This window comes from Accipiter gentilis, chromosome W, assembly GCF_929443795.1.
Source record: "Accipiter gentilis chromosome W, bAccGen1.1, whole genome shotgun sequence".
In the NCBI taxonomy this organism is placed as follows: domain Eukaryota; kingdom Metazoa; phylum Chordata; class Aves; order Accipitriformes; family Accipitridae; genus Astur; species Astur gentilis.
In genome coordinates this window covers 9,680,678-9,704,226 of record NC_064918.1, presented here as the reverse complement: position 1 = coordinate 9,704,226, position 23,549 = coordinate 9,680,678, and the positions used below count along the sequence as shown (strand labels likewise).

General features: G+C 36.8%; 1 protein-coding gene across 1 annotated transcript in view; it reads left to right on the top strand.

The window, feature by feature from the left end:
- LOC126035403 (cAMP-specific 3',5'-cyclic phosphodiesterase 4D-like) overlaps positions 1–23,075 on the top strand; it is a 115,792-nt gene extending 92,717 nt beyond the window's left edge. Inside the window, exons 2-10 of the mRNA XM_049793966.1 lie at positions 8,219–8,312; positions 11,896–12,068; positions 13,044–13,142; positions 13,232–13,396; positions 15,200–15,299; positions 19,744–19,898; positions 20,427–20,549; positions 21,046–21,228; positions 21,834–23,075. Coding sequence (XP_049649923.1) covers positions 8,219–8,312; positions 11,896–12,068; positions 13,044–13,142; positions 13,232–13,396; positions 15,200–15,299; positions 19,744–19,898; positions 20,427–20,549; positions 21,046–21,228; positions 21,834–22,244 — 1,503 coding nt within the window. The 3' untranslated portion in view covers positions 22,245–23,075. The remainder of the gene's footprint in view (positions 1–8,218; positions 8,313–11,895; positions 12,069–13,043; positions 13,143–13,231; positions 13,397–15,199; positions 15,300–19,743; positions 19,899–20,426; positions 20,550–21,045; positions 21,229–21,833) is intronic.
- The last annotated feature ends 474 nt before the right edge of the window (positions 23,076–23,549 follow it).

The window sequence follows — 23,549 nt, the reverse complement described above, 5'->3', positions numbered from 1 at the left end:
TTAACCCCAGCTAGCAGGTTTAACGCAGCCGCTCACTCACTCCCCCCCACCCAGTGGGATGGGGGAGAATATTGGGAAAAGAAGTAAAACTCATGGGTTGAGATAAGAACGGTTTAATAGAACAGAAAGGAAGAAACTAATAATGATAACAATAATAAAATGACAACAATAATAATAAAAGAATTGGAATATACAAGTGATGCGCAGTGCAATTGCTCACCACCCACTGACCGACGCCCATTTAGTCCCTGAGCGGCAATCCCCCCACCCCCACTCCCCCCTGTTTATATACTAGACGTGACATCACATGGTATGGAATACCCCATTGGCCACTTTGGGTCAGCTGCCCTGGCTGTGTCCCCTCCCAACTTCTTGTGCCCCTCCAGCCTTCTTGCTGGCTAGGCATGAGAAGCTGAAAAATCTTTGACTTAGTCTAAACATTACTTAGCAACAACTGAAAACATCAGTGTGTTATCAACATTCTTCTCATACCTAATTCAAAAACATATCACTGTACCAGCTACTATGAAGACAATTAACTCTATCCCAGCTGAAACCAGGACACAGAGTTTTGTCATGTCTTTCTCTCCCCCTCCCCATAGGCTACTGTACACAGGTTTGTGTTAGCACTGGAGATCCTTGTGCAGATAAGTTTTCCCAAAGACAAAATAATAGGAGTCAGAATAAGAGCCTCTAAATTTACAAATTTCTCAGTAGGGTAAAATCTAATTCCCTGTGTTGGCTCTCCGTGGTTGCCTCGTCCAAGCTCTTCCAGCTTTGCTGCTAGCAGAAGGCCTTCTGCAAAGCCTGGGCAGAGGAGGGAGCTTGGCAAGGACCCCATGCCTGTGGGGACACCGACCTTCCTGCTTCCCTTACAAATCTCAGGGCAGCCATGTGAGCCTTTTTACACCGGGTTCAGAGGAGTCTTTTGCAGTCGTCAGTGTTGTGATTTTTGAGATGGGGTGGAAGGTAATTTTGCAGTGTATTTAACTTCAGAATTCAACAGAAGTATTTTCTCAGTGCTGATGCTGTGTAGGTGGCAGCAGTGCTCTCTTGCGGGTGATAAAAAAACAGTGCAATGCAGATGTAGACAGGCTTTATATTCAGTGTTACAAAGCTGAGCTGGAAGAAATGGGAGAAATATTTTTCAGAAATACTTTTTTGAGGCTATTTTAATGTCTTGCTGAGTTTCTAATAATCCAGGTCTTTTTTCAAAACTTAATTATTTTATATTCATCTACCTGTATAGATCCAGGGCAGGTATAACTGTGCATATTATACAGAAAATGCATCAGTAATGTGTTCATTCACATGTTTTTTTATATTACCTATTTTAAGGAAAACAATATGCTTTCCATATGAAAATACATAAGTGCTGGATGATCTGTTGACTGTAGCCATTTGTCACATTGCTATACATTTCTCTTCTGTAAGGAAGAAATTTGTTAATCTCATATTTTTTCCCTATTGATTTTTGCAGCTTCGATTCTTTCTCAAGCACTTAGTGTTGCTGACATTGCTGTGTAGCATCACCCAGCGAAGTAGAAAACACTTTAGCCAAAAGCTCCCTTATGATCATTGTCTGTCAGCCTCTTCCAATGAATCAGCAGCGTGGGTTTAGGCTGAATGCTGCACCTCATTCAACTTGTCCTTAGATATTTGCTCATTGTCATATTGGGGAACTCTTCCCTTCTTTTGATGCAACAAAGACTCAGAAATTTGCCAAAGTAGTGCATATGCCTTACACAGAGTGGTGCAAGATAACGCATTCCTCCTTTTAAATTTTGGTCTCTGCAATTGATTATATTAATCTGCCAAAGCAGAAAGAGCAAAAGTTGAATAAATACAGTGAGAATTTAAGGACTCCTATATATTGCTTCTTACTTCTCCATGGAAACTTAACATTTACTGGGAATTGTAAGACACATGACCTGCTTTATTTTAATGATAACTGCTTTTATCTCGTAAAATAAAAAAGAAGTAGAAACTAGCAGACTGGCTCAATGGGCTAAACAGATCAGTTTTTAATCTAGATGGCATAAAAGCCAAAAACATTTTCATCGTTACAATACATCACAGACTACTCAAGAATACCGATAGCTTTACTTCTGTTGGTTTTTCTTCATAAAAAAAAATAAATATATTTCCCTTCCATATGAAAAATTAAAAACACTTGGCAATCCACATGAAGATACAGAATACTCATTTTAACTGATTGGATGGTGCATCCATTGAAGAGAGCTGGTAAATGTTGCTTGTCGTGGTTTAACCCCAGCCAGCAACTAAGCACCACGCAGCCGCTCACTCACTCCCCCCCATCCAGTGGGATGGGGGAGAAAATTGGGAAAAAGAAGTAAAACTCGTGGGTTGAGATAAGAACAGTTTAATAGAACAGAAAAGAAGAAACTAATAATGATAATGATAACACTAATAAATAGACAACAGTAGTAATAAAAGGATTGGAATGTACAAATGATGCACAGGGCAATTGTTCACCACCTGCCGACCGACACCCCGCCAGTCCCCCAGCGGTGATTCCCTGCCCCCCCACTTCCCAGTTCCTATACTAGATGGGACGTCACATGGTATGGAATACACCGTTGGCCAGTTTGGGTCAGGTGCCCTGGTTGTGTCCTGTGCCAACTTCTTGTGCCCTGGCTGGACATGAGAAGCTGAAAAATCTTTGACTATAGTCTAAACACTACTGAACAACAACTGAAAACATCAGTGTTATCAACATTCTTCGCATACTGAACTCAAAACATAGCACTGTACCAGCTACTAGGAAGACAGTTAACTCTATCCCAGCTGAAACCAGGACATTGCTGAAACAAGGAGAACTTAACCCAATTATTTTTGAATGTCATGTGAATGCTGCAGGCAGGGATGCCGTTATTAAATGGCATTTGCCTTAAAAAAAGAAATACCCTGTGCCCAGGAGAGTCCCTGGCGCTGGCCAATGGGAAATTACCGTACATCATGTCACCAGCCCCTCACATTTATATCTTTTAGAGTGACTATTTTAGAGTACTATTGGCTGCTAGTTAGGCTCTATGGGAGGAATTACTGCCACCACTTGTGGCTTCCCCTTCAGGTCCTTATTTGGTAGCTGTTGATAGAGCAAGTCTTTCCAGCAGCTGAGCATCTTGACATACATTATTCATTAAGTCCTGGTGTTCAGGAGATATGCATATCCCTAGCTCTTCAGATGTTTCTTCAACTTGGACAATATGTCTCTTCAGTGTTGCCTTTGAATGCTTGGAGTTTTACAAATGGCATTTATACAATCAGAAGACCACACAATTGGATTTCATTTCAGTATGCCTCCTGTGCACACAGTTGCTGAGAACCTGAAGATCAGCAAAAAGAATTAGGAGACAGTTTTCCTGGAAGTCTTTTGCAGTAGCAGATAGCAAAGAACTGATTAGCTTATATTGATAGTATAGAAAAAAAAATAATGCCTGAGGCAAACTATTTATTCTCAGTTTCTTGGGGCTACATAAAGGTAGGATTTTGTTTTACCTTTTAAGAACCTTGATTTGTGGTGTATGATTGCATGATTGCTGGATAGCATGAGTATTTGTGGGTGATATGACTATGAGTAATATGAATATAAAGTAAAAAGTCAGAAAAGCAAGCCTTTGTTCAGCAATGAGAATGAACTGCACAGTATACAGTCTTTCTTATAAACTGTGCTGGGTCTTTTAAAATAATGCTGCTTCAGTGCATAATCAGACCAAGTCTAAAGCCAAAGAAATTTAGAAGAGTTTTGTGTTATTTTAAAAAAAGTTTGCTACTAAACTGTATTTCTAGATGTTAAATGATTTTAAAAAACCCAACCTCAAAACTGAAATACCATGCAAATGGAGAAAGCATGAGTAAAGAGGCTGAGGATAATGGGTGAATGTATGACTCATATTGGGTTTAATAGCTGAAGAAATGTGAAATTATTAACAGTATGTTCCAACAGCATTTTCTGGTAGCCTCTGTGTGTGTGTGTGTGTGTGAGACAGCTTATTGATTAAAACACTGGGAGATTGAAAATTGTCTTCTAATATTGATCGACATTATTATGCAGAGCAGCTTTGAACTAGCTTGAAACTGCAGTACTGCTAGAAAATGGAATTAAATAAGCTTTTATCTCTTTTATGGAAAAGTTTTGCACCAAGGAATTAAATCAATATGCCTGTCAATGTACAGAATTGAAATTCACTTAATACAAAACCATGTTTAAGCTTTGTTTTACCCTACTTGTGTGTGTACTTAAAAAAATTATGTTGCCTTTATAATTGTTATCAAGTGTGTAAAAAAGAAAAATTGAAACCTCATCCTATGTTTGACATACAATAACTGTTCCAAATCATCTTATTTTAAAGAAAATTCTGATTTCTCCTGAACTAAATAATACAAGTATTGAATTAAATTACTAGAAATAATACAAGCATTATATTCACACATGACTGAATCTCTTATGCTCATTTGTATTGATGCCTACTTTTATCATAGATTATTTCTTTTAAAGTAGAAATGTAAAACCCTCATTAGGTCATTGTGACAGTTCTCTGCTAATGCAGAATTGTTACAGTATATTCTCAAGGATTTTGTTCAGTCATCTGTGAAGAGGTTGGATGCCATTATGCTAGCTAGGTGGATTCCTTTCTTGTTTACCAAAAAATAAAATGGAATTATTTTCCATTCAGCTAAAATAAGGTATTTACTGTAATTTGCTTGGAAGTATTTCCTGGATCTCCAGGCAGCTGCTGTCATGTTCCTACTTGCAAAATGACAAAAATTCAATCACTGATCTTAAAAAAATGTTCACTCTTACTGTTTAGCCTTTAAAATGGATTATTTTTTTTGTTAATTTAAGTTCAACAGAGAGCATGGTAGCTGTAATTGATTACATATGGAAAAATACATCCTCTGTATAGACAGTGTCCTATACTGTGTATAGGCAATGATTTTAGTTAAGAAGCTAAGTAGTACTTGAACACAATTTTAGTACAGTGCTTTTTAAGTTCACAGTATACACATTATAGGAAAAATGTGTAGCAAGGCAAAGATGATCTGCTTTTTATGACATTCATCCTGCTCAGTCCAGATGTTTTCAAAATAAATGACAATTAAAGTCTTGTTGCTGTGGCATCAGCAACGTGAAAGAATATGAGGAAATCACACTTCTACCATTCTTCAAAGCCAAAAAGCTTCTCCCATTGAATTCACTGTTAGCAGGAGGGCCTTGCAGAAGCTGGGGGACTTGTTTTACTGTGTGCCCTTATTCAGCAGCAACACAGAGTGTTCCACAGGTTTCATGCTGATGGTCTAGCTTTTATGTTCTGGTGACTTATGGGGTAATGGGAGGTGGGAAGGCAAAGCTTTGCATCAGAATAGTCAGGAACATAGGATTAGAAAAGACTGCCATGCCCCTTCCAATTGCTGTGGACATCCATACAATAAACATTTAGTTGGAACTTCTTAAAGAACATCTACTCCATAAGTTCCACAAGATTATTCCCAGTATGCAATAACAAACCTAAAAGATCAAAAGCCAAAATTGTACTCACTATAGGAAAACAACAGCAGAGACTGAGGTCAGCAAGATGTACTAAAATCTTTGCATTTATATGGTATCATTTCTATGCAATGCAGAAATAGACCAAACACTAAGCCACAGGTGAGGGCAAAAAAGACTCCCAATGGTTCCTGCCCATCTGACCAGGTTGAAAAATGTTGCCTCCTAGCTGGTAGTCATTAGAGGGAGTTTAACTCTGAGTGTGCAAACAGGACACCAGTTAAGCACTTGAGAAGATGTAATGCCTTTAGCATCATCACCAGGTCCTCCGTCTGCTTTCTGTAAGTGGAACTAGCATCCACTATTAGCAAGTAAAGTAAACCTTGTCCTTCTCCCTACCTCCTCCCTGCAATTAAATTTATGATTTGGAGGAAAAAAAGTCTTTCCTATTTGTTGTGTCGGGTACCTGCAGAAGATAGTGCAAACAAACACCAATTTGTTCTTTTTTTCAAACCTGGGAAATTTTTAAGGAGAATTCCTGAACAGTATGTACCAGTGGTGGCTAGATGATTTTTCAAAGAAGTGCAGAACGTGACCCAGTAGTGTTGCTCTGCAGCTGCAAAAAACAGCATCACAAAGTTGGGTATCATCTAAGAGGGTTTATCAGGAAACAACCAGATAGATGAGGACCTATTTAGTTGGGATCCAGTGAACTAGTTGGATTAAATTAAGGAAGAGAGAATACTGGAGCGGTAATGGATATAATGATGACAGGCCTGGAAGTTAATGCAATTTTGTCAACTTCTGACATTTTATTAAGATTTCTATATACCATATTTAATTTAAAGCTGCAGTTTCTGGATACTGTCTGGAGGCAAGTCATTCTATGAGATCTTCATTTTTTGCCTTAAATAATTCCGTTTCTCACCTTCATGGGTGCAGAAAAAAAAGCAGGCAAGCGTGACTTAAATGCATGTTAAAAATTTAAAGAAAGGTTTTTAAAAATACTCTTTGGATTTTTGGACCAGTCCCATTACTGCTTGGCAAGTTTTACTCATTTTTTTAACATTTAACATTGGTGACAAACATCTGACCTCACTGTAGAGGTCGATACTGGTTTCATGCAGAATATATAGCCCTGTAGTTCATAGTATGCGTAACTATTTGTAGTATGGTTCTAATTTTCAGAAATCTGTTGAGCACTTGATAGCACACAGCTGTATCTGAGATCAAAGCTGAGCCTTTGGCTTGTGACAAAAGTAGAATTCAGTCTTTGTAGCAGGAAGTTCCTGAGCTGATCACATGTCAAGAGGGCAGGAAAATGCAGTAGGTAATAGTTGGAGTGTTATATTAAAGGTAATTTTTATTTGGCACACTGTGAGCAATAAAGTAATTGGTGACTTACAAAGACATTGTGAAGAAAATAACACCTTTCATTATGCAAGGCCTCTTTGAAGAAAGGGCTTTGATGATTCCAGTGGGATGGAAAAGAGGTGGTTAATGTTTAGTCTAGTGCTTTATCCAATATAGAAGAATAAATTACCAGTTTTCAACACAGGTGAATGTTTACAGAGATATATACTAAGGATAGCTATTGCTTGATGTAATAAATAGTCATATCTGGGTGAACAAGATGGAAGAGGATTCTGAAAATGACACAAATTATTTGGCTTTGTTAAGAGAAGAAATGACTGAGAAATCTAAAAACAAAATGAAAGGATGGCATAAAGGGAGGCAAAATTCAGTAGTGATGGATGCTAATTTACATTGGAAAGAGTTGTTTGAATTGCTAATAAATATTGCTGAGTTATATTTGTTGATAATAACAAAACAGAGCTAAAGTCAATGAAAACACATGTAACATAGCTAGAGCTGTATTACACAATTAACCTGTTGAACACAATGCCACAAGATATGATTTAACCCTGAGTCTAGAAGGAATCAAGAAAGGCTCAATGATGAGTACGTAATAAATTACACATTTCATGGAATGTTAATATCCACATGTATCCAATAGAGTGCCTATGTGAACTGCTAATTTAAGGGGAAAAGGAAGTTTCCATAGATGGGTATTTTCTACTCTGATGTTTCATACAGATACAGACAATTTTCTGAGACTGCAGAATGGGCAAGTCATTGTAGTGATCTAGTATAATAATTTTAAGTAAAAGACAACAAACCTACTTCTATTCATATTGGCGTGTAGGAAATCAGTAAGATATTTTGATTTTTTTGAGCAGTGCTGTCAAATACATTTGAGTAGATTAATGATGAGAGGGAAGATAAAATTGAAAGATTACAAAATGTATTGCAAAAATGCACAAATCATTTTATGAATATGATAAGAAACCCCTAGTAGAGAAGGAGTCCTATGTAAATACATTTCTATTTTCTCTCCAAATTAAAATAAAAAAAAAAAAAAGAAAAGACAGGAATATTAATTATTTGTGTGTATGCATAGTCTTATATTTTTCAGTTACTAGTAGGACCCTGTGCCTTAGTAATTGATTCACTATGGAGTATTTTAGGAGGTTAAGTATTATGTTGTCCAACCCACGAATTAATAGGGTAGATCAATGTTATATGTGACTTTTGCTTTTACAGTTATCTTAATTTAGTATATATTCTTAATGTCATATCCTTTCCATCCTAACTAAAATACATGTTAATCACTAACTTACACTTTTTGTTTGTTTTGTTTTCCAGTTTAAAAGAATGCTCAACAGGGAGCTAACCCACCTATCTGAAATGAGCAGGTCAGGCAATCAGGTCTCGGAATATATATCGAACACATTCTTAGGTAAGACTGTGATGGGAGTTAACTTTTTTGCCTTTTGTTTTTTTATCTCTCTCTGGGCTGTGATAGAGCTTAAAAGCAAGTAACTTTCCATATTAATTTCTGTTTTCAGAAAGTACATTTAGTATTGCATTGTTCAGTGTTTGAGCAGAGATATCATGTTAGATCCATTTCCTCACAGGTCTTTTAGTTTGTGTATGTGGTTTCCCTGTACGTGTAGTTACAGATAAATATTCATATACATCTTTTCATGTAACATTACAACTACTATATTGCTACCATATTAAGAAATGAATATATAATAAGTTAATTACCTCATATATTAAAAAGAATTCTTCCACTGTGTTTCCCTTATGGCCAGAATGAAAGTTACCACAAAGAGGTTTCAGTGTGCTGGAAGCACACAAGCACATGTAACCTCATAAAATAGCGCACTATTCTGATGCTTTGGTATTCCCTGCCTGTGCATGAGAGGGTTGATGAATATGGCTAAGTCAACATCTGAACAGACTACTGCCAGGAGAATCTGTGTGGCTCAAGAGCTTGCATGGTGTGATGTGAGCATTAAAAAAACCTGACACAATATTACAAAGAGTATATTTCATTCTCTATGGCTTTGATGAAGGCAGTATTATTTTTTTTTTGCAAAAACTGGTGAAAATGAACAAAACTTGGTTCTGTACTGTTGATTTTGAACATGAAGATAAATCTAACATACCAATCTCAAACATGTTTTCAGCAAAACACCATTGGTTTATAAAGACTGTGCATATAAGGGGAGGCACAGCTGAATATGTCTAAATTAGAATAACAAGTATTTTAAAAGTGCCAGTCACACATATTAAGATACATCTTGTTTTATTTGTGTGAGATACCATAGCTGGGGCTTTTTGTGTTTTTTGAAAGAAGTGGGGGTTTTAAGTACATTTTATCCTGCTTGTCACCATATCCTAAATGGATCACTTAATGTGTCTGTTCAGTTTACCCATGATTGCAGTAGTGTGCCTGAGAACAGTGGCACAACAGGGTTTCAGACAATAAGAAAGTGATGAGCCTCTGTTATAGAGAAGCAATATTGCAGAGCTTCAGGAGCCCTGAAAGTCACAGTGTACAGTTGACTGAGAAGATGACCCACTTAGGCTAACTGAAAAGCCTGATACATCAGTTTCTGCTTGCTTTTACTTGAAGACTTAAGGCTCATTTTGACAGGGTAAGGAAATGCATCTGTCGGCGTTTCACGAGACCTCAGTCTTGAGCAGAAAGGGTGCTGGAAAGGCAATTACTTCTATGTTGGGTATTCTTTTGTGGCTGCATGTAAATGAAAACCTAGGATACTTTAAAATGTAGGTATGAGAAGAATACAACAGGAGGAAAATAGAGGAAAACACATCAGCTACAGAAATATTGCTTAAATAGAGTATTTTCAAAATATGCAGTTTAAGTATATAGATTCTGAGCAACAATGTGAAGAGGGAAAACATTCTCGTGATAGAAAAATTTTAATTAATCTAGTTAATTAATTATTTTTTATATACATAACCTATATCCTGAACATCTACAGACTTTCTCACATTTGAAAGTTAGGAATGTGTCATGAAAAAACAGGGGTTTACTGTTCTTCAAAAAAAGATGGACTGTTTTCCCAAATAGGGCTACATGACATGTATGTATTCATAATGACAACAAATACATTCCTTGTGTAAGAATTAAGGCTCCTACACTGAGTATGATAATATATAAGGTGGGGGTTTTTTTCAGTGTAATTAACCTGCTTTCCTATGAACAGAAAATGTAAGAGAACCTGTCAATGAGTATAGCATAACCAGTGTCAAAATGGCAAGCTGTCTTTTCTAGATGTTCAGATGGGCCCAAGATCCTTTGCCCTGTGTGCTCGTAGTTACAAAAGCACAGGCAATCTTGTGGAATTCCTTTGGAGATCTAAAGTCATTCAGATACTTCCTTTCACTTGATTTAGTCTGACAGCTCAGCTTATGAACCTTCCTTTGATGGGTCTAAACTTTGTGCATATGACCAAAACCATAAACATCAAAGCATGAGCACGAGTCACTGCTCCTCATCTGTATTATTTGGTTTGTGCCAGTTAAGAGCTGCAGTGTTCCTCCTTCCCCTTTTTTGATTGTATGAGGAGAGTAGTGAAGTATGGTAGGGGCAATCAGGGAACTTCGTGCTGCAGGCTAAAGATTGGTGACATTTCCACAGTCTCTTCTTCGCTGTGATTTGTTTGGAATTTGAGGTGTCCAGTAAATGCAGACTGCTAAAGGGTAATTAAAAAAAGAAATTAAAAAAAAAGGAAAGTGAGGAAGTGAACACAATAACATTCTAGGAATTAGGAATGGACTTGCTACCCCTATCTGGTTTCAATGTCTATTGAAAATTACCATTGCAGGAAGGAAAAAATGGACATATATTTTCAAGAGTGCCCCCCCCTTTTTTTTTTTATTTCTTTTGTTCTAAGGTGTTTTTAAATCATCATTTTTGCTAGGCTTCTACGTTAGAAACATCTGTTCTGGACTTTCCTCGTTTTGCTGGAAGATTTCTTGAGGACTAGAAAAGGTGCAGGTATATTTCAGCAGAGAAGAGATAATTTGGAGTGAGTCATTAAAACTCTGTTTAAAAATGGTATGAATAAAATGAACAAAAATTAATGCAAATTCCTAGCAATTTTGGCAGGAGAGTCCTTTGTTGCACTAACTTGCATTTCTTTGGGGACCACAGATGTCTGCAGTGCTCCACACCCCCATACTGTTTCTGCAGCAATGGCCTAAATATACTTTACTCTCAGTTTAATCCTTGTCTATATTGTTAGAAAGTTTTTCTGGCACATATGTTGATGTGGTATATGAAGTGATGCCACTGATACTGCTATGGAGGCAAAAGCCCACAGGAAAATGGTTTTTAGCAAAACAGTCCTTTTGTCAGTATTACTTACTCTGATTGGGAGGTGTAGAAAAGAACTGCATTGCTAGCGTGAACTGCCTCTAAATCCAAAGTGTTTATTGATATGGCTCCATTGGCAAAAGTCTTTCTGAGTTGTGCAGTCTTAACACAAACAGGACCGGTCCCCAAATATTAGGTCCTTTAAGTCCTGAAATGTTTTGTAAAGGTTTGCATGAGATACTGTTTTGAATTTTTTAGAAATACAATTTCAGAGAGTGTTTTTCCCAGAAAAGAACTAATTTAAAATTTTCTTAAGAATGAAAGTTTAGATTTCTTTTCAGTTGTAATAACATTTTTTAAATTAAAAGATTAACCCTATCTACAGTGCTAGGGGTGCAGGAAAAGTAGAAATCAGACAGTTGCAAGTCACATTTAAAGCCAGTTCAGAAATAATGAGGCAATTTGTGAAATAGAAATCTGCTTATATTGAGGTATAGGTTTATGTTTATCTTTTCATGTTTTTACTGTTCTTGATATGAAATATCTGTTGCAAAATCTCCAAACATAAAAATAGAATAAAGTTTTGTTAAGAATTACAATATCCATAATACACAACTCAACAGTACAGTGGACAAAAAATATTTGTAACTCCTTTCAAAATTATCATTTTTTCTTTATTCTTTTGAAGACAAACAACATGAAGTTGAAATCCCTTCTCCAACACAGAAAGAGAAAGAGAAAAAGAAGAGGCCAATGTCCCAGATCAGTGGAGTCAAAAAACTGATGCACAGCTCCAGCTTGACTAATTCCAGTATCCCCAGATTTGGAGTTAAAACAGACCAAGAAGATGTTCTTGCCAAGGTAGAGAATAGAGGTTGGACTTGTCAGTATTATTCCATCCTCTGCTTTTAACCATTGATTTTAAGCTGTAGCACCAAAGGCTGGTCTCACTTGAAATAATATAAATCCAGTGAAATGGAAGAATAACAAATAAAATCAGAATCAGGCCATGAAGATTAATTTCCATATAAACAAGATTTCAGCAGGAATGTTTTCTGTCTGGAGATGGAATGTAAATTAGCATTTGTATATGCATTAATAAAGCTGCTTATTCATAAATAATATCTGAGGAATGAATAGTAAACATACTATGTACTATCAGAGGAATGAGAATATATAGCAGCCCTATGTTTTTTTGAAAATGCACAACTATATAGCATTAGAGCTATCCTTGCAGGTCCTGTCTTAAGCTGTATTGTTTTATGTACATCAGTTGTGTTTTTGTTTTTAGTGACATTTCCTGTGATTTTTTACACCAGCAGCTAACTATTTGGCAATAATCTAAAACTGGCATAAAGTGATTATTCATTCAATTTTAGATTTTTGCATTTTGAAATATGCCTATCCTTATGTTTTCAGGAATCTCCCCCTTTATTTGAAGAGTCTGTTTCTGAGAACCAGGGAGACAGCAGCAGAACCACAGAATCTCTGGAGGTTTCCTCCTTGCTGAACTCTGCTGTCACTGGGCAGTGAGATAGCAAAGTGTGTCAGTTCAGCTCATTCAGGATACTGTAGCATTTTTCCCTCTGGAGCAATCCACTTAAAAGAGGCACTCTTTCCTGCCTAGTGAATTAAAATCTAGAAAGTTGGTAGCTGCAAATTCAAATATTACAAGATTAGTAGCAGCAGCTTTCCCCCTTTCAGAGTTTATAATATAATTTTCACAGTGGCAAGGTCTGAATCTTCATGAGTCTGCTGTTTGTAGCTGTTTCAATCAAAGATTGCGAGAATGTGTGTGTTAGGTTTCAACATGTCTGTTTCTTGATTCTGTTCTAGGAACTAGAAGATGTGGACAAATGGGGCCTTCAGGTTTTCAGAGTAGCAGAATTATCTGGAAACAGACCTTTGACAGTCATCATGCATGCCATTTTTCAGGCAAGTAGCAGTAGCCATACTGCTTTTTGCTTGTCTTAGAGATTTTTCTGTGCTTTGTAATCTTAATTGTTTCTCTTTTCCTTTTCTAGGAACGGGACTTGTTAAAAACATTTAAAATTCCAGTAGACACTTTAATAACTTACTTGATGACCCTAGAAGACCATTACCATTCAGATGTGGCATATCACAATAACATACATGCTGCAGATGTTGTTCAGTCAACCCATGTCCTGCTGTCAACCCCAGCATTAGAGGTAAACTATGCTAAGGTGGGAAAGAAGCAGGCATGAGAGAAAGGGACATACTAAGAGTCTTCTAAACTAAATGTTAAAGATCTTAGTTTCTGCAGTATTTTTTAAAAGAAATTTTGACATTTCTTTCATGAATTGTGCTCTTTTAAAGATATTTTGTGAAGGATCAAAGTTTACTTACATGTAAATATTACACAGAAAATGTCACATCTTTTTCTTTTAAATCATGGTTTTATACTTGCAGATTTGTGCTGTCATAACCTTTTTCATTGTAACACAATGCATAACTTGTTTCCACCATCTCATTATTAATACTACATCCTGTTCTCATTATTTCCCATGTGGGACTCTCACTAACCACAGTTAGTGGAATTGCTTAGGAAAGATAGTGATAAAATGGGATTCCCTCAATAGAGCCATTTGTTGGTTGGGGTTTTTTTTTTCCTTGTTCATATTCATTCTGATCCTGAAAAGATACTTTTGTGTTTGTTTCTCAGGGAGAGTAGAACATGTACTAAATTTTCACTGGACTATCTCAGTATTTTTTAATAAATGTTTCAAAATTATCTGGAAAACAATAACATTTCATATGTTCTTTTCTGAGGAATTCTCTTGTTGAAAGTGCTTGTGAAGTGAAAGGAAGTGAAAGATAGAGATTACTTTCCCCTTTTTAAGCAAAATTCAGCCTTTAGTATAGCAAACATTGACATATCCCAGTAAATTGTTGGAAAAAGACAGATAAAGCAAGTAGTTGAAAATTTAGTAGTTCAGAAGGATTTGCCCTCATTTTCAAGGGGGACACACCTGCATTTTGAGTGTTTTTCATAATCACCAATCTTTTATGTTACTGAATGCTTCTGCTTTACCTTCTCCTTAATGAGAGGGTTATAAGTGGACCTTAAGAATATTGGTAGGTCGTGATCCTCAAAAGACTGAGGAATTCTCTTGGGAAATATTTTCTTTATCTCAAGAAGAAAGATCAGATTATGTTCTTAAATCACCACTAGCTTCACCAAACAGCTGAACTGATAGTAGCATTTTTGGGTTTTTTTTCCAGATCAACTGTTTTTCATGGCCTTGTTCTCAGCGGAGCTTTAGCCAGTAAAATAGCAATATCCACCTGGTGCCACTGCTGACCTACACACTTCTGAGCTGTTCTTGATCAGTTATGAAAGCAATTATATAATGTGGGTGCTTGTGACAACAGGGGACTGGACTTTGTGACACGCCAGGTCCCTTGCAGTTTTCTCTTCCTATTTTCCTAATAATCTCATACAGAAGAAAAATCAGTAAATGTTAAGTAAGATGCCTTGTAGTCTGTCACCCTTTCCTTTAGCATCATTTAGGAGATGTGCATCTTTCAAATACAGGACAATGTGTTCATTGTGCAATGTAGACATGTCAGATGTAACATGATACCATGATATGTAGGAATCACACTGAAATTTTTAACTTCAATTTGTTCTGTAGGTTAGAAACCTAAATCTGTACTTGATCTAATAAAAGTGAATTTATTTACAGACTGAAGCTGAAAAAAACCTTCAGCTGTTACTGAATTTAGTGATGCTGTCAGTGTGAAGTAAGGATAGTTTTACTTTGATGGCCAAACTTGAAATATTTATGAAATTCTACGTAACTGACAATTTTACAAAAGGTTATAATAGTCTATGTGTAAAATCTCTTAAGATCCCTGATACATTCCAAATGTGTTTTGCTTGTTCAGATCTAGATTCAAGGTAGAGTCCTTTTTTTGAAAACATTTTTTCATTGATTAGTGATTATCATTTCTGTTTCATGATTTTCTAGGCAGTGTTTACTGATTTGGAGATTCTTGCAGCAATTTTTGCCAGTGCAATACATGATGTAGATCATCCTGGGGTTTCAAACCAGTTTCTTATCAACACAAGTAAGTTTGATGTTCAGTGTTTTTTCTCAAAAATTTGCTGCAAGATCTGCACATAGCACCTGAAAAATATGCAGTTCATTACTTGTTTGCTTTTATCTGTACCTTTTCTCAGTAAATGGATAGGTGTTTGTATTTTTAACTGGATATTATTTTGCATTGCTTGAAACTTTAGAAATAATATACGTAGTACCCTCTAGCAAAAATTACTAAGACATGAACTATAATCCTGGCATTGTTTCAATGTATTGGATGTGGTCTCTTTCCTGGAAGTTAGTTGCTTTACATTAAATAAATAAATAAAGTTGTAGGAGAAAAATGAAGGAAGATTAAATAAAATATCAAAAAAAGGAAGACAATAGTTTCTGTGTTTATATTGGAAGCATATGTTATGACCAAGGATAGCCATACATTTTTAAGAAATTTAGAAAACAAGTTTCTTTTTAGCAGATTGGAAGGCCCGTCTCTCCCTGGCTGCTGTACTTGTTTTCTCATCTCTGCATACTCATGCCTCTTGGACTGAATTTTCTCAGCCTGTCCCTGCAGGCTATGGCAAACCTCTTCTCTTTTTTTGTGAGTCTCTTGCTGGCACTCCATGAGTGGAGGAAAAAGCCCTAATGAAATGAGACCCTAATGCCATCTCTGAATTTGAAACCTGGGGTACTTGTTCTTCCTCAAGGCTGTTCTCTGCAGCATTGCATGAACCACTTCTCCCTCTTTAATCTTCTACTAGAAGAAAAACACTATTAGCTTCGTTGAACCTGATCATGACACATTTACTGAATGACTTATTGCCCCAATGTAATCTGCTTTGATTTCCATGGTGTATGTTACTATTTATTATGAGTAGCACATTGTAAGTTAGTGCAAGTTCTGTCATACAGTGTTATTTCTTTTGCCATCTGATGACTTCTCCTTTTACAATACCTGACCCAGAAGTACAGAAGTTGAAATAATACTAAGAATCCAAGCACATAAGAAAAAAAAGCTACAAAAATAGAAACATATTGCATATTTGCAATATGTTGCATATTTGACCCATCTGGTTGCACATTTATAGATGCTGTCATTTCTGCACTCAAGTGATTCTATTGCACTGGTGCTAAAATAATATGACCACATATCAGCAGTATAGTTTGAAGAAGGGAGCGCCTGTTCTGACTCATTGCTGCTGTACGTTCAAATAAGACCCCCACTCCAGTCTAGCCTGCATCTAATTTTATTTGCCTTAATGGCCTGAGGGCTACCCTGTAGTGAATTTGGTGACTCATCTGCAAAGGAGGAGGATTGGGATTGACTCTAGATTTCTGGTGCTGTATTGGTAACCAGTACAGTTCAGCAGTGTGGTATAGGAAGAGAATGAATCAAGCTTTGTGCACAAAACAGTGTGTAATACCCAAATTCTTAAGAGTAGGCATATGTAAGTAAAGTTTTTATTTGTTTGTTTAATCAGAAATTGAATAACAGGATATATTGGTGGCTCTGAGGTGCTATGAGGAAACCACTGAGTTGTTCAGGTTTAAGCAGGATGAGTGGCTAGTTGAAGTAGTGATACATAAAGCTTTTGCTTTTAGGCAGATAGTTGAAATTCAGCTATGTTAGGAGTGATTATTATGCTGCTTATTTAGTGGTTTAGAAGAAATGTCTTGTTCTTCTCAATTCAGCTTTTGATAGAGGAGGCTTCCATGTCAATCAAATAACATCACTAATTGGAACTGCTGTTGCCAAGGTGAAAAGAGACAAAAGGATTTTATCCCTTTTGAGTTATGTATACAAAGAAGAAACTGTAGGGACAGAGACAGAGATAAAACCCATCTAATTTAGATTTATTTAGCTACCTAATACCTATCATTTTCAATGAGAGCTTAAGAATCAATGTCCACATGGCTTGTACAAAAGTCACACATGAAGTCTCTCAAATCCCAGATTTTTTCTAACCTCTAGAAGATCATTTGCTTCCATCTAGTTTTACGTTTTCCAATGAACCTTACAATGTATTAACATTTCACTAGGAAGTGTAAGAATACATTTTTTAAAAGCATAATAGACTTACACTTACTTAAAGTATGTACACATGTGCCATATTTCAGCTTATTCTTTATAATTACTCATGCGATATTTCTGAATATTATTTCCCTATTTCAGGTTTTAAAGTCTGTTTACACAGTTGTCTAAAAATCTGATCCCTCCTGAATGCTATTAAAGACCAAATAAATATGGATTGTGTTAGCATCAGAGGAAATAGTTATTTGATCATTGTACCTCTGTCCTTCCAGACAAATACTCTTGAAGCTTATAATGTGTTATAGAGGTTACCAAGGGGGAACTTTCTTCCATTTCCACCTCCGTTACAAAGTTGAGCACATTTTAGCTCTGTCTGTAGATCCAGCTCTTCCAAAGTAGTTTGGCAATGCTGAGTGTTTTGCAGTTGGGGCTCGTTAGAAGGCTGTTTTAAAGGAAAATAAACCAGTGCCTGTTGTATTTGTAAGAAAAATAACAAGTAGGCAAGCTTTGTAAATGTTCTGTGAAAGATGAAAGAGATCATTTGACAAACTCACTTTATTTTTCTTTTCTAATATGGTTTTGCTGCCATCAGGATAAGGAAAGGTAGAGGAAGGGTTTCCTGATTCACAAGATGGATGTATTCAAGACAGGAGAGGAAAACAGCAGGAGAATGCATAATGAGGCTAATGAAATCTGAAGAACAGAGCTTTTATAGGCACCCCATTGAGCTAGAGGGATTTTAAAACAAAGCTGCTGTGAAGATAAAGACAAAGACTAGAATAGACTTACATATGGTTAAATTTAGGATAGAACAGCTGTAATAAATAGAAATTAATATCAGCACACGACAAGTGTGATCGCATAAAAACTATTCATTTCTGATTACAGATTCATTTGCAAGCTGTGTCTTAAAACATACGCAAGCTGATTGTGCAGTATCCCTGGGTAGAATCTAAAACTGTGCAGAAAATTGTAACTGCTTTTATTTGTCAAAGCTGGCTGTTCAGTGGGCCTAAGCAGACAAATGCAGACCTTGTGTGAGTGCCTTAGTACAGGCATTGCTAGGAAAGTCTATGTTATTCTCGCAGCCATATGGAGTGACCAAGTTAAGAATACTTTTGTTAGAGAAGGCAGCATTACAGCATCAGGCATTGATCACGCTCAAGTACGAGGCAGTAGGCAAGGCCACTGCTTGCATTTTCAAGCCACATGACCTTCCAAGATGTCGTGGTTTAACCCCAGCCAGCAACTAAGCACCACGAAGCCGCTCACTCAATTCCCCCCCCCCATTGGGATGAGGGAGGGAATCGGGGAAAAAAAAAGTAAAACTTGTGGGTTGAGATAAGAACAGTTTAATAGAACAGAAAGGAAAAAACTAATAATGATAATGGTAACACTAATAAAATGACAATAGTAATAATAAAAAGATTGGAATATACAAGTGATGCACAGTGCAATTGTTCACCACCTGCCGACCAACACCCAGTTATTCCCTGAGTGGCGATCCCCCCACCCCCACTCCCCCAGTTTATATACTGGGCATGACATGCCATGGTACGGAATACCCATTTGGCCACTTTAGGTCAGCTGCCCTGGCTGTGTCCCTTCCCAACTTCTTGTGCCCCTCCAGCCTTCTTGCTGGCTGGGCATGAGAAGCTGAAAAATCCTTGACTTTAGACTAAATGTTACTTAGCAACAACTGAAAACATCAGTGTGTTATCAACATTCTTCTCATACCTAATTCAAAAACATATCACTGTACCAGCTACTAGGAAGATAATTAACTCTATCCCAGCTGAAACCAGGACACAAGAAAAAGACCAGAAGCATAGCTGTTAGGGTCAGACCAGTCTCCTCTCAAAACATCCTATTGTCATGGACTAATGACCCCTAGGCCTAATTGGCTAGGTATCTGAATACCTTAGCTAACTGCAGAAGGGCATGGTTTGAAAACCAAGATGTGTGCTCTCTGTCTGACCTGCAGCAAAGCCTCAGCTGTGTATTCCCAGGTCTGAGTACTGGATAGGTGCAACTTGACTTAAACAATTGAATTTTAGTAGTTGTGGTGGGAGGGAGGGATGAGAAGAGAAATCATCATTATGTGTTTTAATTTAGGTGTGTTTATGCATATATTTTCCATGTGACCTCATGCAGATATGAAAATGTATTCTGAAAAATATCTTAATTGTATTTTTCCTAACTTGCCACTCAAGGTATGTATACATGCTTCACTGCAAAGCTGGTTTTTTATTTTCCTTGACATACTTTGCCTTGTTTTGTTAAATTAATTTTGTAACTTTTGATGGTGTGTGAACTACAGCAACTCTGTTTCTAAAAGTTCATCTGCAAATCTTGTTATGAATGTAATGAATTTGAAAAATCATAAGGGATTTGGTAGAAGCACAGGCTTTAGTAACGTTCTGCCCTGTGACTGTTATTGCAGATTCTGAACTCGCCTTGATGTACAATGACTCATCAGTACTGGAGAATCATCACTTAGCTGTGGGCTTCAAGCTGCTGCAGGAAGAAAATTGTGACATTTTCCAGAATTTGACCAAGAAACAGAGGCAATCATTGAGGAAAATGGTCATTGACATTGTGAGTTCTGCTTGAGAGTCCTTCTTCCATAGTGTTAGCAAATTGAATAATAAAGCACTGAAACATTTTATGATAAATTACATGTCATTAGACCCATAACCAATGAAGTAAAAGTTTGAAGTTTTATTGTGTATTGTCCAAACATGAATAGTGGGTTCTTTTCAGTTTCAATAACTATCTATACATTTTTGGAAGGTATACAATCCTCCTTCAAGCTGTTTTCATACTGACGTGTATGCCATTTCACCATCACAGTTAGAAATTTGCTACTGAAATGATGATGAGCTTAGGCTGATCAGATCTTTCTGAACAATTCTGGACAATCATTTTGTTGTATTCTTAAACTAATCAAAATGAAAACTTATTGTTTTGGACACTAATGACATATGGGACTCAGACTTTTATAGTGTATTTAGATACAGGAGTTATGGGCTCCCCCCAGAACTGTTTATTTCTGTGTTCAAAGATTTTTTAAAAATCATTAGAATAATTTACATAATATTCATTTATTCATTTGTTTCTTTCAAGGTACTTGCAACAGACATGTCTAAGCATATGAATCTATTGGCTGATTTAAAAACTATGGTTGAAACCAAAAAAGTGACAAGTTCTGGTGTCCTACTTCTTGATAACTATTCAGACAGGATTCAGGTAAGAAAATTCATCTGCAAACAGCCACTTGTATTGACTTACATCCTTAATAACATTGGCCTGCCCATTCTCCAGCATGGGTTAGATCAGCTGTCCATTCTCACACAATGACTCACTCCCTTCCCTCTTCTCCCTCATGTTTCCTACCTGTGACATATTGTTAGGTACTGAGTGACTCTCTGAGAGAGTAATGGGGTGGTAAAGTACTTCTGGACTGAATGTGGCTTTGGCCTTCCCTTCAAATTATCAGCACCTGATTGGTCTTTCTCTCAAATATTTTCTGTCTCTTATACATGCAAAGCAGCTGAAGCAATGTAATTCATGGCTATTATTGCAAGTGAGAAAAACACCCAAGCACATAAGTTTTTGCTGTTTAGAATAAATCTTGCACTACATGTATTTTCAAGATTCTGTTTCACAGCCACCAAAAGTGTAAATTGAAAAGGAGCTGGTTTTCTCCAGTGTAATAACACCGTAGTTGTTCAATCTGTTTTAGGTTCTTCAGAATATGGTGCACTGTGCAGATCTAAGCAATCCAACCAAGCCACTTCATCTCTACCGCCAATGGACAGACAGAATAATGGAGGAATTTTTCCGTCAAGGAGATCGGGAAAGAGAGAGGGGAATGGAGATAAGTCCCATGTGTGATAAGCACAATGCATCTGTAGAAAAATCACAGGTAATTGATTTGAGTAGGCACTTAAATAAAACAGTATGACATTTTAACAGAAAAGGGTGGTCCATAGTCATTCTTTATGCTTTGATGAATTTCTGAATGCACTATTTATTTCCTTTATTTCCTCCTAGTTTATTAATTCAGCTTCTGAGTAGTAAGTGAGGGGAGCTGAGATTCTTACTGTGAAAACATAGCACATGGCAGTGTGTTTGCTGAAGGGATTCCATCACTGTAGTGATCTGCAATGAAGCATATGCTTCAGAAGAGAGTATTGTACAGCTGCTTAGTAGGGTTTCCTTCAAAAGCAGAATTAAATATAAAGCAGCTGTTTGGCTCACTAGATGCAGTGGAGTTGTTTGGAATAAACATTTCATTTGAAAACAAATCTTTTCCAAGTGCTTATCCAATATCCTGAATCAGACTTTTGAAATGTAAAAGACCCTATTTACTACATAGAACAGCATGGGTTCCTTTTAACCACCTTAAGGGTAGCATGTCTAGTGTCTCTTACTAGCATTATCTTTCTCAGACATTGCGTAACTTACAGGCATAGTTGTTTATTTCTTTGTGAATAAGAGCTCATCCTAATTTTGTATTACTTGAAACAGGTGGGTTTTATAGACTACATTGTTCATCCTCTGTGGGAGACATGGGCAGATCTTGTTCACCCAGATGCCCAGGATATCTTAGATACACTGGAGGACAATCGAGAATGGTACCAGAGCACAATCCCTCAAAGCCCCTCTCCTGCACCTGATGACCAGGAAGAGGGTAGGCAGGGCCAAACTGAAAAATTCCAGTTTGAACTAACACTTGAGGAAGACGGTGAGTCAGACACTGAAAAGGACAGTGGAAGTCAAGTAGAAGAAGACACCAGCTGCAGTGACTCCAAGACGCTTTGCACCCAGGATTCAGAATCCACTGAAATTCCTCTTAATGAGCAAGTAGGGGAAGAAGTAGAAGAGGAGGAGAACCAGACAGAACCTTGTGTGGTAGAAGACCATTCTCCTGACATGTAACAATTAAGACGCAGTCTCTTTCTCTCTTTCCCTCTCCCTTTCTTTTTGGGTTGGGGTTTTTTTTGTTTGTTTTTTTTTTTTTGTTGGGTTGGGTTTTTTATTAGGTAATGGTTTCCAAAGTGTACGTCATATGCTACAATCATGGTCACAACTCACTGTCATCTGCCAGGATGTTTGTCAATCAAAACTGACCTTGATGACTCAATTTGGCACTCAGGAATATTGTAACCAGAATTTTCACATCCATGGCATCAGAAAGCAGAGGGGAGAACATCCATAAACTACATTTTAATAAGCTCTCCATTTGGCAGATCTGATTAAATAAAGCAAATGTTTTCAGAGGAGTACCACCTACCAACCGAATGCTGATATGCTTTGATAGTTTTTGAATTAATTTTATTTCACAAGCAAAGCATTGGATAATGTTCATCATCAGAGGAAACAGACAGAAAATAAACTGAGGTTCCTAATGGAAAACGAATGCACATAAATGATGGGACACAACATTAATCTGTTACCAATAGGAAGATGAGCTGTGGAAATTGCATAATTTTCTAATTTTAAGTCTTCCTGATATGTGACTGAAAAAAGTGTGACCCACTGAGTTGCACTAACCTCTACATTTTGTATAATATGTAAAAGAGAGATCTTTTGTAGAGCTTACTTTTATTATTAAATGTATTGAGGTATTATATCTAAAGAAAAACACTTTCAGACTTCATCTGCCACTGGTTATTTTTTTTCCAAAGAGTAACTTGCAAGTTTTCAGTACAAATCTGTGCTACACTGGATAATACTTATAGGGTTTTTTTCCCTTTCCTTCTTTTTTTGCACCTTAGAATCTCATGGTAATATTGAGCTGTAAAAGTCTATGATTTTATATATTGGTGAGTTCCATGAATATCCTTTATGTTACATAAAACTCTTTCATTATGATGACTTTTGTTTGTTTGTTTTCATCATAATTTTCCCAAACATATTAGAGGAACTTACATTGTGCTTTTGTCCTCATAGTGGCCTGATCCTGCCAATTCTGTCTTACTACCAGAAGTGGTCCCAGTGAAACCAACTGGACCACTAAGATTAGAATTTGCAGGACTAGAGCCTGTAAGAAAGGTAATGAATTGTCTTTTTAATACAAAAGCAGCTCTTCTGCTATATTAATAAAATTCGTCCCTCTGAAACATGGTTTCCAGACCATTTTTGGCTGGGAGCTATAGACTGCTAAATCAGAACAGGCTAATACAATGTATGGAATATTTATTTTGGTGAAAAAAGCATTAGTGTAATATTTCCAATTTTGAC